Below are 14,696 nucleotides of genomic sequence, written 5' to 3'. Positions count from 1 at the left end.
AAAAAAAAACCTTTAGAGGTCATTTTTCCCCGCAAGCGGGGGTTGGCCTTTTTCGGGAACCGTGGTAGTTGTTGTTTTTCGGTCCCCTTTTTGAAGCAATGTTTTACGGCCGGATGCCCTTCCTGACGCCAACCCTTTTTGCCGCCTTTAACGACAAGCAGGGAATTACCAGTGAACTGGTACTCAATTAGCCGACCTCGGAAGGATGACAGGCTGAGTCAACCCCCCTGGCGTTAATTCAGCGATCGACCGGGTTTCGAACCCAGGATCCTAGGATCCTAAGCTGACACCCTAGCCGCTAGCCCAACACCGAATAATTAAACATAAATGAGGTTATTGTAGCGGTTACCGCTGGATGCACACAATCGCCTTGCATCGGCCAGAACACGGCCAGACGCACCTCTCCCGGGCATGCCCGGACTCACTGTTCCCGGGCACGCCCGAACCTCCCGGGCACGCCCGGTCTCGTCTTTCCCGGGCATGCCCGCTCTCGCCTTTCCAGGGCTCGCCCAGAGCGTCCGGGCATGCCCGCTATCGCCTTTTCAGGGCTCGCCCAGAGCGTCCGGGCATGCCCGCTATCGCCTTTCCAGGGCTCGTCCAGAGCGCCCGGGCACGCCCAGCCTCGACTTGCCAGGCCGCAGCCAAACACGCCCGGGCAGGTCCAGACTCGCCTTTCCAAGGCTCGCCCTTGACACCCGGGCATGCCCGGTATAGCTTTTGCCGGGCAAACTTCCCGACATAAATGTGTATATATATTGCTGCCCGATAAACGGGCTTGTCAGAATACCTGAGCTGTTTTGTTTCAATAAAGCAACTCGGACGAATTCCGTCTTTGGTCGCGTCAATTCTTTCGACTCGCGTTGGAGCGCAGTTCCTTCATTGGTGACCTTCCGACATGGATACGGCAGTGATGCTTAAACTGCCTACCTTCTGGGAGGCTCACGCGGCTGTTTGGTTCGCTCAGGCGGACTCTCAGTTCGCCCTGCGAGGCATCACCGCGGACGACACCCGCTTCCACCATGTTGTGGCGGCGCTCGGTTCCGCCACCGCGGCCCGCGCCTTGAGCCTCCTCGAGCACCCGCCGGCTGCTGACAAATACGACGCGCTGAAGACACTCCTCCTCGACGCTTTCGCCCTCTCACCGGCAGCACGCGCACGGTGCCTGCTCGCTCTGCCCGAGCTCGGCGACACGCGCCCGTCCGAGCGCATGGACTATATGCTCTCGTTGCTCGGTGAGCACTCTCCGGATTTTCTGTTCCGCGAGCTGTTCCTTCGCCAGCTGCCTCATCCGGTACGCCTCGCCCTGGCTGGCACGTTGATCACGGATTCCCGCGCCCTCGCCAGGGAAGCCGATAAGATCTCCTCGGCGGGCCAGCACATCGGCGCGGTTACCTGGAGCCCGCCGCCGTCCGAGGTGACGCCCACGACACCCGAGCGCCCTGCGCGGTTGGAGGCCGAACTGCCGGTGCAACTGGCGGCCGCCACGCCGCACCGCCCGCTTCCGACACGACGGCCGGGGCCTCCACCTGACCGGGCGTGGTGTTATTACCACGCCAGGTTCGGACACAAGGCTCGGACGTGCCGGCCCCCGTGCACTTTCGGCAGGTCGGGAAATGGCCGGGCCGGCGTTCATTCCCAGCCATGAGCGCCGGCCACTCGGGCAACTTGCTGTTTATTCGGGACAAAGCGTCTGGGCGGCGTTTCCTGTGTGACACCGGCGCCCAACTGAGCGTCATACCCGCCTCCGAGCAGGACAGGCGGGACGCCGTTTGCGGCCCCTCTTTGGTCGCTGCTAATGGCTCGGCCATACGCACTTTCGGCCCACGCGTCGTCACCCTCTGCTTCGGCAGCCAGCGTTTTCAATGGACTTTTGTGACCGCCTGCGTCCCCATGGCTTTGCTGGGCGCCGACTTCCTCTGCGCGCACGGGCTGCTGGTCGACGTCAAACGTCGTCGCCTTGTCAACGCCGAGACCTTCAGCTCCCTGGCGTGCACGATGAGCAGCTCCGCACCGACCGAACTGGCGTGCGCCCTCCCGGCAGCGAACGAGTTCGCTCGCCTGCTCGCGGAATTCCCGGCCCTCACGCGGCCGACGTTTTCGGCCGTCGCGGTGCGGCACGGGATCGAGCACCACATACCCACTACGGGCCCGCCGGTCTACGCCAGGGCCCGCCGCCTCGACCCGGCCAAGCTCGCCGTGGCGAAGGCCGAGTTCGACGCGTTGGAGCACCTCGGCATCGTGCGGCGCTCCGATAGCGCGTGGGCCTCGCCACTGCACATCGTGCCAAAGCCGGGGGGTGGATGGCGCCCGTGTGGCGACTACCGCCGTCTCAACGACGCTACCACCCCCGACAGGTACCCGATCCCGCATATTCAGGACTTTTCCGCCCGTTTGGCGGGACGGGTCATCTTTTCGAAAATTGACCTGATACGGGGCTACCACCAGGTACCTGTCCGGGCGGCCGACGTCCCGAAGACGGCCGTCATCACGCCGTTCGGCCTGTTCGAATTTTTGCGGATGCCGTTTGGCCTCAAGAACGCGGCCCAGGCGTTCCAGCGCTTGATGGACGGCGTGCTGCGCGACCTGCCGTTTCTTTTCGTCTATCTGGACGATATCCTCGTCGCCAGCACGTCCCGCACCGAGCACCTCCTCCACCTCCGAACACTGTTCGGTCGCCTCAGCGAGCACGGCTTAATTGTCAACCCGGTCAAATGCCACTTCGGCGCGACGACCGTTGACTTTTTGGGCCACCGCATCACCAAGACCGGGGCCGTGCCGCTGCCGACCAAGGTCGAGGCCATCACCACGTTCCCGCGTCCCCGTTCCATCAAGGCCCTCCAAGAGTTCCTCGGCATGGTGAATTTTTATCACCGATTTGTACCCCGCGCTGCTCAGCTCATGCGGCCCCTTTACGAGGCCCTCCGGGGCAAGCCGGCCAAGCATGACATTGTTTGGTCCGCGGCCTTCGCCAGCACCAAACGGGCCCTCGCCGACGCAACGCTGCTGGCTCACCCGGTGCTCAACGCGCCCATCGCCCTCACTACGGACGCCTCCAACTACGCGGTGGGCGCCGTCCATGAGCAATGGGTGGACGGGGTTTGGCAGCCACTCGCTTTTTTCAGCCGGCAACTCCGGCCGAACGAGTTAAACTACAGCACGTTCGACCGCGAGCTGCTCGGGCTATTCCTGGCCATTCTCCATTTCCGACACCTCCTGGAGGGCCGCCCGTTCACGGCTTTCGTCGACCACAAGCCATTGGTCTACGCAATGGCTAAGGTCATGGAGCCGTGGTCGGCCCACCAGCAGCGCCACCTCTCCGCCGTGTCGGAGTTCACCACGGACATCCGGCACGTCGCCGGCAAAGACAACGCCGTGGCCGACTGTCTTTCTCGGGCCAGCGCGAACGCGGTCCACCTCGGCGTGGACTTCGCACTCATGTCGGCCGACCAGACCACCGACGCCTCGGTGCAGGCACTCCGTGCGGCGGACACGGGCCTCCGCCTGGCCGACATTCCCTTCGCGGGCACCGTCCTGCTCTGCGACGTCTCCCAGGGCCAGCCTCGCCCCATCGTGCCCGTTTCCTGGCAGCGCCGCATCTTCGCCTCCATCCACGGCCTTTCTCACCCGGGCCGGAAAGCTTCTCAGAAGCTGGTGTCGGCGCGTTTCGTCTGGCACGGCCTTCGACGAAACATCCGCGACTGGGCCAACGCCTGCACAGCCTGCCAGCGGGTCAAGGTCCACCGCCACACCCAGGCCCCGCTGGCACCTTTCGCCGTGCCTGAACGGCGTTTCGACCACGTCCACATGGACCTGGTGGGTCCCCTGCCCCCCTCGCGGGGGTTCACCCACCTGCTCACCATGGTGGACAGGACCACCAGGTGGCCGGAGGCCGTGCCCCTCGCCTCCACCACCACCGCCGACGTGGCGCAGGCGTTCATCGCCACCTGGGTCGCGCGCTTCGGCGCACCAGCGGACATCTCGTCCGACCGCGGCCCACAGTTCATGTCTGAGCTTTGGGGCGCGGTCGCCCGTTCGGTGGGGGTCACGCTGCACCGCACCACGGCCTACCACCCCCAAGCCAACGGGTTGTGCGAGCGGTTTCACCGCTCCATGAAGGCTGCACTCATGGCCGGCCTTCAGGACGACGGTTGGGCCGACCGGCTGCCGTGGGTCCTTTTGGGCCTTCGCACGGCCCCCAAGGAAGACCTCCAGGCGTTAGCCGCCGAGCTCGTCTACGGCCAGCCGCTCCGCGTCCCGGGCGAATTCGTGCCCGACGCTACCAGTCCCTGGTCCGCCGCTCGCCAGCGCTCGGACCTCCAGGAGGCCGCCCGACGATTTGCCCCCGTGCCGACGTCCCGCCACGGTGGCCCCCAGTCCTACGTCCCCCCGGCGCTTCGCACAGCGGAGTACGTCTTTGTGCGTCATGACGCGCACCGGGGGCCACTCCGGCCGCCGTACGACGGGCCCTTCTGGGTCCTGCGACGGGGCGACAAGTCTTTCATCGTCGACTTCGGCGGCCGGCCGGACCGGATTTCTGTGGACCGCCTCAAACCGGCGCACATGGACGTCGACCGACCACCACGGTTGGCCCTTCCTCCGCGGCGAGGCCGCCCCCCGTCCACAGTTCCCCCCGCTCGACCACCCACCACCACGTCGGACCCCTCCCCACGACCCTCCAGGGGTCGCTTCGGCCGGGTCATCCGGACCCCCCTTAAATTGACCCTGCCGGTGCAGGTCGATTCTGGAGGGGCGTGTGTCGCGGTTACCGCTGGATGCACACAATCGCCTTGCACCGGCCAGAACACGGCCAGACGCGCCTCTCCCGGGCATGCCCGGACTCACTGTTCCCGGGCACGCCCGAACCTCCCGGGCACGCCCGGTCTCGTCTTTCCCGGGCAAGCCCGCTCTCGCCTTTCCAGGGCTCGCCCAGAGCGTCCGGGCATGCCCGCTATCGCCTTTCCAGGGCTCGTCCAGAGCGCCCGGGCATGCCCAGCCTCGACTTGCCAGGCCGCAGCCAAACACGCCCGGGCAGGTCCAGACTCGCCTTTCCAAGGCTCGCCCTTGACACCCAGGCATGCCCGGTATAGCTTTTGCCGGGCAAACTTCCCGACATAAATGTGTATATATATTGCTGCCCGATAAACGGCCTTGTCAGAATACCTGAGCTGTTTTGTTTCAATAAAGCAACTCGGACGAATTCCGTCTTTGGTCGCGTCAATTCTTTCGACTCGCGTTGGAGCGCAGTTCCTTCATTATAATGATTAAAGAAGATAAATTAAAGTTATCAAGTAATTCAACATAAATGAGGTTAGAATGATTAAATAAAATAAATTAAAGTTATCAAGTAATTCAACAAACAATGAGGTTATAATGATTAAATAAGATAAATTAAGGTTATCAAGTAATTAAACATAAATGAGGTTATAATGATTAAATAAAATAAATTAAGGGGGTTTTTTGGGTTTTTTTTTTGTATACTGAATCGAGGCTCCTGAAAGAGCTAACATTTATTTCACAAACAAATCAATCAGACAAACAAAATATATAAAATGAGGGAGCGTAAGACAAGATGGGGAGAGAAGGGGAAGCACACAAACATAACATTTGAGAGCAGGGAGATGTGTGGGAGGGAGAGGGCTTGGGGGGAGGAGGTGTGGGAAGGGGGGGGGGGGGGTGGGAGAAGTATAAAAGGTTATCAAGTAATTAAACATAAATGAGGTTATAATGATTAAATAAGATAAATTAAGGTTATCAAGTAATGAAACATAAATGAGGTTATAATGATTAAATAAGATAAATTAAGGTTATCAAGTCATTAAACATAAATGAGGTTATAATGATTAAATAAAATAAATTAAGGTTATCAAGTAATTAAACATAAATGAGGTTATAATAAAATAAAATAAATTAAAGTCATCGAATAATTAAACATAAATGAGGTTAAATTATTAAATAAAATAAATTAAAGTCATCGAGTAATTAAACATAAATGAGGTTAAATTATTAAATAAAATAAATTAAAGTCATCGAATAATTAAACATAAATAAGGTTATAATGATTAAATAAAATAAATTAAAGTCATCGAGTAATTAAACAGAAATGAGGTTAGAATGATTAAATAAAATAAATTAAAGTCATCAAGTAATTAAACAGAAATGAGGTTATAATGATTAAATAAAATAAATTAAAGTCATCGAGTAATTAAACAGAAATGAGGTTATAATGATTAAATAAAATAAATTGAAGTCATCGAGTAATTCAACAAAAATGAGGTTATAATGATTAAATAAAATAAATTAGTCATTGAGTAATTAAACAGAAATGAGGTTTTAATGATTAAATAAAATAAATTAAAGTCATCAAGTAATTAAACAGAAATGAGGTTATAATGTTTAAATAAAATAAATTAAAGTCATCGACTAATTAAACAGAAATGAGGTTATAATGATTAAATAAAATAAATTAAAGTCATCAAGTAATTAAACAGAAATGAGGTTATAATGATTAAATAAAATAAATTAAAGTCATCGAGTAATTAAACAGAAATGAGGTTAAATTATTAAATAAAATAAATTAAAGTCATCAAGTAATTAAACAGAAATGAGGTTATAATGATTAAATAAAATACATTAAAGTCATCGAGTAATTAAACAGAAATGAGGTTAGAATGATTAAATAAAATAAATTAAAGTCATCGAATAATTAAACATAAATAAGGTTATAATGATTAAATAAAATAAATTAAAGTCATCGAGTAATTAAACAGAAATGAGGTTAGAATGATTAAATAAAATAAATTAAAGTCATCAAGTAATTAAACAGAAATGAGGTTATAATGATTAAATAAAATAAATTAAAGTCATCGAGTAATTAAACAGAAATGAGGTTATAATGATTAAATAAAATAAATTGAAGTCATCGAGTAATTCAACAAAAATGAGGTTATAATGATTAAATAAAATAAATTAGTCAGTGAGTAATTAAACAGAAATGAGGTTTTAATGATTAAATAAAATAAATTAAAGTCATCAAGTAATTAAACAGAAATGAGGTTATAATGTTTAAATAAAATAAATTAAAGTCATCGAGTAATTAAACAGAAATGAGGTTATAATGATTAAATAAAATAAATTAAAGTCATCAAGTAATTAAACAGAAATGAGGTTATAATGATTAAATAAAATAAATTAAAGTCATCGAGTAATTAAACAGAAATGAGGTTAAATTATTAAATAAAATAAATTAAAGTCATCAAGTAATTAAACAGAAATGAGGTTATAATGATTAAATAAAATAAATTAAAGTCATCGAGTAATTAAACAGAAATGAGGTTATAATGATTAAATAAAATAAATTAAAGTTATCAAGTAATTAAACAGAAATGAGGTTAGAATGATTAAACATAAATGAGGTTAAATTATTAAATAAAATAAATTAAAGTCATCGAGTAATTAAACAGAAATGAGGTTAAATTATTAAATAAAATAAATTAAAGACATCGAGTAATTAAACAGAAATGAGGTTATAATGATTAAATAAAATAAATTAAAGTTATCAAGTAATTAAACAGAAATGAGGTTGTTATGATTAAATAAAATAAATTAAAGTCATCGAGTAATTAAACAGAAATGAGGTTATAATGATTAAATAAAATAAATTAAAGTTATCAAGTAATTAAACAGAAATGAGGTTGTTATGATTAAATAAAATAAATTAAAGTCATCGAGTAATTAAACAGAAATGAGGTTATCTATCTATAATTCCAGTAATCTCTGTGTGTATGTATGTATGTATGTATGTATGTATGTATGTTTGTCTGTGACCGCTGTTTCTCGACAACCACGGGTCCGATATACTTGAAACTTGCCAGGTATATTGCTGGGGACCCGAGGATGTGCCTTTTCAAGGTTTCATATTAATCGGACAAGTAGTTACCGAGCTATGTCCAAAAAACGATTCAACCAATCAGAGAGCAGCGAGTTATCACGTGTGCCGAACGTGGCGAACAGACTCTGCCTCGGACGGCACATTTGAGAGCGTATTCATTTATTTCACGTTGGCAAACTATGTTGGCGTTAAACTATGTTTTAAAACTAATTAAAACTAATTTGCGATTCTTTCGCTTTCCTGCGCGTTTGTGCACGCTATGGCGATTTCTTTACCAAACTCCGCAAGCCGTTCGCTTTGGACCAAACCATTTCATGTAAATAGAGGGGGGGGATTGTCACCGTACTCGCAAGCCGTTCGCTTTGGACCAAACCATTTCATGTAAATAGAGGGGGGGGATATAATTTTAGATATAGATATAGTACGGGCATGCCCTAGTAATGATTAAATAAAATAAATTAAAGTTATCAAGTAATTAAACAGAAATTAGGTTAGAATGATTAAACATAAATGAGGTTAAATTATTAAATAAAATAGATTAAAGTCATCGAGTAATTAAACAGAAATGAGGTTAAATTATTAAATAAAATAAATTAAAGTCATCGAGTAATTAAACAGAAATGAGGTTATAATGATTAAATAAAATAAATTAAAGTCATCGAGTAATTAAACAGAAATGAGGTTAAATTATTAAATAAAATAAATTAAAGTCATCGAGTAATTAAACAGAAATGAGGTTATAACGATTAAATAAGATAAATTAAGGTTATCAAGTAATTAAACATAAATGAGGTTAGAATGATTAGACGAAATACTCCACCACACGAAATACTCAGGAAACTCAACCATCTGTCCATGATGTACACAGAAGTGATATTGTTTGTGATGTAGAGAAATGTGATGCTGTCCAGGATGTACTCCGAAGACTCCTGTGTGTGTGTTAACAGTGGGAATTGTGAGATCCCATGGGATGAGATTGATGAAGACAGTTTTCTGCACACAGGCGGAGTGGACCCCTTGCTGAGGGGGATGCTGGCTACTCCGGCGATGCGACCTTTCCCAGGACAAATGACCCCGGAGCTTCGGCTTAAGCTCTTTGGTTTAAACGAGGTGAAGCCGTTGGACCTGGCAGCGATCAACCTACAAAGGGGCAGAGACCACGGCCTCCCAGGTTAGGTCTGCTCTTGTATGTTTGACATGCAACATGCACCCATCATGTGTATGCTTTCAATAAGAGATCAATGAATTGTTTGGTTATGACAACTCATGAAGGCCATCCTCAAAAGGAAAGATTCTTGTCGAAGTTAAATAATCCAGATGTTTATACCTCCACCACTGAAGGTGGATTGAGGTTATGTTTTCACCCCTGTCTGTTTGTCTGTTTGTGAACAGGATATCTCAAAAAGTTATGGACAGATTCAGACAAAATTTGGTTTGGAGGTTGGGTATGTGACACGGACGAAATGATCACATTTTGGTGAAGATCTGAATCGGATCCGAGAATTTATAAAATTATAAGTGATTCTTCCCATTGAATTGATAGGGCCATTGATTGCGCCATTGATAGGGCCATTGATAGGGCCAATGATAGGGCCAAAGACAGTGTGTCTCAAAATCTCAAAAAGATATCTCAAAATAGATATCACGATATCTCAAAAAGTTGTGGACAGATTATGACAAAACTTTGTGGATGAGTTGTTTCGGTCACAAGAACAAGCTGATTAGATTTTGGTTCAGGTCCGAATCCAGATCCGGCCTATCAGCGGGATACAATTCTGGGGTGAATTTGGGGTTTCCTCATGCGGTGTTCCTATTTGGGTTTATGTGGATTCCATTTTGGGGTTAATCTGGGTTTCCTGACATGGTGTTCCTATTCAGGTTCACTATGGATTCCATTTTAGGGTGAATTTGTAGTTTCCTGGCATGGTGTTCCTATTTGGGTTTATGTGGATCCCATTTTAGGGTGAATTTGTAGTTTCCTGGCATGGTGTTCCTATTTGGGTTTATGTGGATTCCATTTTAGGGTGAATTTGTAGTTTCCTGACATGGTGTTCCTATTCAGGTTCACTATGGATTCCATTTTAGGGTGAATTTGTAGTTTCCTGGCATGGTGTTCCTATTTGGGTTTATGTGGATTCCATTTTGGGGTTAATCTGGGTTTCCTGACATGGTGTTCCTATTCAGGTTCACTATGGATTCCATTTTGGGGTGAATTTGGGGTTTCCTGGCATGGCGTTCCTATTTGGGTTTATGTGGATCCCATTTTAGGGTGAATTTGTAGTTTCCTGGCATGGTGTTCCTATTTGGGTTTATGTGGATTCCATTTTAGGGTGAATTTGTAGTTTCCTGACATGGTGTTCCTATTCAGGTTCACTATGGATTCCATTTTAGGGTGAATTTGTAGTTTCCTGGCATGGTGTTCCTATTTGGGTTTATGTGGATTCCATTTTAGGGTGAATTTGTAGTTTCCTGACATGGTGTTCCTATTCAGGTTCACTATGGATTCCATTTTAGGGTGAATTTGTAGTTTCCTGGCATGGTGTTCCTATTTGGGTTTATGTGGATTCCATTTTGGGGTTAATCTGGGTTTCCTGACATGGTGTTCCTATTCAGGTTCACTATGGATTCCATTTTAGGGTGAATTTGTAGTTTCCTGGCATGGTGTTCCTATTTGGGTTTATGTGGATCCCATTTTAGGGTGAATTTGTAGTTTCCTGGCATGGTGTTCCTATTTGGGTTTCTGTGGATTCCATTTTGGGGTGAATTTGGGGTTTCCTGGCATGGCGTTCCTATTTGGGTTCACGTGGATTCCATTTTAGGGTGAATTTGTGGTTTCCTGGCATGGTGTTCCTATTTGGGTTCACGTGGATTCCATTTTAGGGTGAATTTGTGGTTTCCTGGCATGGTGTTCCTATTTGGGTTCACGTGGATTCCATTTTAGGGTGAATTTGTGGTTTCCTGGCATGGTGTTCCTATTTGGGTTCACGTGGATTCCATTTTAGGGTGAATTTGTGGTTTCCTGGCATGGTGTTCCTATTTGGGTTCACGTGGATTCCATTTTAGGGTGAATTTGTGGTTTCCTGGCATGGTGTTCCTATTTGGGTTCACGTGGATTCCATTTTAGGGTGAATTTGTGGTTTCCTGACATGGTGTTCCTATTTGGGTTTCTGTGGATTCCATTTTGGGGTGAAACCAGTCAGGGGTTGCCAACTTCGCGCTTTGCATGGCCTGGTTGACATAGGTGGCACATTGCATTGTTGGAGCTATGATGAACGCATAATTTCTAGCATTTCCAAATCTATCCACTTATTGCGTGCAGGTTATAATGACTGGAGGGAATTCTGTGCTTTGCGGACGGTCCACACCGACAGCGACCTACAGGAAATCATATCAGACCAGCAGCGTGTTCAGAAGCTCCTCAAGGCTTATGGACACCCGGGCGACATGGACGTGTGGCTGGGCGGCATCTCGGAGGATCCGCTGCAAGCGGGGCGGGTAGGCCCCCTGTTCGCTTGCCTCATCGGGCGGCAGATGAAGGTTCTTCGTGATGGAGATCGATTTTGGTGGGAGAACCCAAGTGTTTTTACGGCAGGACAACGTGCAGAGATCGCCCGTCACTCCCTCTCTCGCATCATCTGTGACAATAGCGGTCTAAAACAGGTGCCCAGAGATGCGTTCCGCCTGGAAAGGTCTCCACATGCTTTTGTCCCATGCACGCAAGTTCCAGGTCTCAATTTGAGTGCTTGGAAAGATTAGTCCCAAGGGGTCATCAATACAATCTTTTACAAAGTTGTGGTTTCTCAAAATACACAAATAAAAACTTTGGCAGGAACCGATCAGAAAAATTTCGCCAAATCTGTCCAAATTCCCAAGTCCAAATGTCCCCCCCCCCTCCCCCCAAGCCCTCTCCCTCCCACAGCTCTCCCGATGTCCCTGCTCTCAAATGTTGTACTTGTGTGCTTCCTCTCTATCCCCATCTTGTCTCCCGCTCCCTTTATCTTATGTTTTGTGTGTCCGTTTGTCTTTTTGTGATCAATGTTCGCTCTTACACGAGCCTCGATCTTGTATACAAAAAAAGAATAATAAATTGGACTTCACAAGAAAGATGTGGAATTTCTAACAAAACTATAAGTTTATATGAAACCAACACAAACAAGCGTTACACCTCGGTCCCCCGTCGGTGAAGTGATGCGAGTTGACAAAGTGGAAGACGCAAGGCGGCCATCTTGGATTTTGACGTGGCGACCCAATATTCAATAGCGTTCTTCCTTATGCCTGCTGTTTGATGTTCATTTCAACAATATTGATAGATAAAGGTGATATAATATAACAAATATCATGAAACATTTACATTTTGTAGTCCATTGTATAATTTAAATAAACATAAATGCAAATTTCACATGTGGAAAAAGTAAGTGCACCCCTACATTTATCACTGCTTCAAATACCTAAAATTAGAATCAGGTGCACCAGCTCAGGTGCAAATGATTAGAACATCGTCAGAGAGGATCTTGGAGGAACCTGTCTTATTTAAACCTCAGACATTTAGTTTGGTTTGCTCTTTGTTGTTGAAGTGTGCAGCGTCACCATGCCGAGATCAAAAGAGCTCTCTGAGGCCTTCAGAAAGAAGGTGAAAGATGCCTACGAGTCTGGGAAGGGATTTAAAAAGATCTCCAAACAATTTGAAATCAGTTATTCGACTGTCCGGAAGATCATCTACAAGTGGAGAAGATTCTAAACAACTGCCAACTTGTTCAGGCCAGGCCGCCCCAGCAAGTTCAGCCCGAGAGCAGACCGCAATATGCTGAAAGAAGTCTCTAAGAACCCCATAATGTCATCATGGGACCTGCAGGTAGCTCTTGCCACTGTTGATGTCAAAGTGCACGAGTCTACCATTAGAAAGAGGCTGCACACATTTGATCTACATGGGAGGTGTGCCAGGAGGAAACCTTTGCTGTCCAGAAAGAACATCAGGGCAAGACTAAAGTTTGCCAATGAACACCTAGGCAAAGACCAGCACTTCTGGAACATTGTTCTCTGGACAGATGAGTCAAAGGTAGAGCTATTTGGCCACAGTACCAGAAGACATGTTTGGTGAAAACCAAAGACAGCATTTGACCACAAGAACCTGATACCAACTGTAAAGCATGGTGGTGGAAATATTATGGTTTGGGGCAGCTTTGCTGCATCAGGGCCTGGGCAGCTCACCATCATAGAATCCACTATGAATTCTTCATTGTACCAGAGGGTGCTTGAGGATAATGTGAGGCCATCTGTCGGAAAGTTGAAAGTTGCGAAAGTCGCAAAGTTGCAACATGACCAAGGGTGTGCTTACTTTTTCCACATGCGAAATTTGCATTTACGTTTATTTAAATTATACAATGGACTACAAAATGTAAATGTTTCATGATATGTGTTATATTATATCACCTTTATCTATCAATATTGTTGAAATGAAGATCAGATAGCTGTATGTTGAGATATGTTGAAAAATTCAAAACTTTACATGGGGTGTACTTACTTTTTCACGTGACTGTATATGTAAGTCCTCACAAACATCCACCAATCAGAGCTGAGGATCTGGTCACATGACGGTGGGGCAGCATTTCGTAACGATTGCAGTTGCATATTTTACGATAAGGAAATATAATAACCTGTGGAATGTTTTGGGGTCCCAGCGGGTGTGGTAAGGTAGGTAGGAGGTTTCAGGAATTCCTCAATGCAATCATGATTTTGAAATGCGATCGACACGGACCTTGCTCCCTTGAATTGAACCGATGATGACGGTTCGCTGGTTTGATATCTCAATACAATCGTGATTTAACATATTTTGATATTCCAATTTGTGATTGGAATGATAAACGATGCTGTTTGGAATGAATATATAGAGATATTGAGTTTAAAGCAGAATGAGGAAATGACGTAAGTGTTTCCATCCGTGACATTCGCGGATTCCCCATTTGCAGTTTCACCATTGTTTGGATATAGAAGCTTTCAGATTGGGTACGTTTTTTTTGTCCAAGTCCTTCACGAACCTGATGTCAATGCCTGACGTTCGACTGAAGGTGGCACAGGAATGTGGAGTTTATTTTTAAAAATTGAATACATTATTTGCTAACTGGTAACTCGTATCCCCACCCAGGTAATTCTGTCTTGTTCAATAAAGTATCAAACAAGCCCAGCTACACGTAAAGCCCGGCTATGGCTACGGCTACGAACATTGAACTATTTTTCGATAAATTCCAAAAGCAAGACCGTTTTGTTCATTCATGTGATATTTTCTTTTGATTATACGGATCTACATACGTGCAATAAAACACTCTGATAACCTGATGGTAGGATCGGTGATATTGATGGGGAGGACTCACAATGCCACGACTTCACCGCGACACAAGCGATGCCCTCGGATGGTGAGACCACGACCCAGGATGCCAGATTGTTCAGGTAAGTCAGAATCACATTGACTTGGTGAGACTGTTACTTGACTACAACATGTGATCATTCCCCCAGCTAACTTACCAATCCCCAGATGTTCATAAGACTGTTCATTGTCTGGGTTGCCATTGTCGTGTTCATGCTACGTTGGTTATTGTGAAACAAACAGTTTCCATTATTGCTTTTGGTTGTTTGAGTAACTTATAATTAATTAAGTTTTGAACTATAATTAAACTTATAATTTAGACTATAATTATATAACTAAATTAAACGATTAAATTATTAAATTATAATTATTACTTATTACTAATTAAAATTATTATTACAAATTATGAACTTAATTATTAATTATAATATTAAATTATTACTTACC

The 14,696-nt window shown here is 46.2% G+C and overlaps 1 protein-coding gene across 1 annotated transcript in view; it reads left to right on the top strand.

Annotated features, from left to right (window-relative positions):
• TPO (thyroid peroxidase) overlaps positions 1–11,986 on the top strand; it is a 41,165-nt gene extending 29,179 nt beyond the window's left edge. The window contains exons 9-10 of the mRNA XM_068118455.2: positions 8,892–9,059; positions 11,208–11,986. Of these exons, the coding sequence (XP_067974556.2) occupies positions 8,892–9,059; positions 11,208–11,644 (605 nt within the window). The 3' untranslated portion in view covers positions 11,645–11,986. The remainder of the gene's footprint in view (positions 1–8,891; positions 9,060–11,207) is intronic.
• Positions 11,987–14,696: the final 2,710 nt, after the last annotated feature.

Source organism: Myxine glutinosa, chromosome 5 (genome assembly GCF_964187855.1).
Source record: "Myxine glutinosa chromosome 5, kmMyxGlut1.1, whole genome shotgun sequence".
Taxonomy (NCBI): Eukaryota; Metazoa; Chordata; class Myxini; order Myxiniformes; family Myxinidae; genus Myxine; species Myxine glutinosa.
Note: the sequence above shows the minus strand (reverse complement) of the source record. Positions and strands in the feature narration are given on the sequence as shown.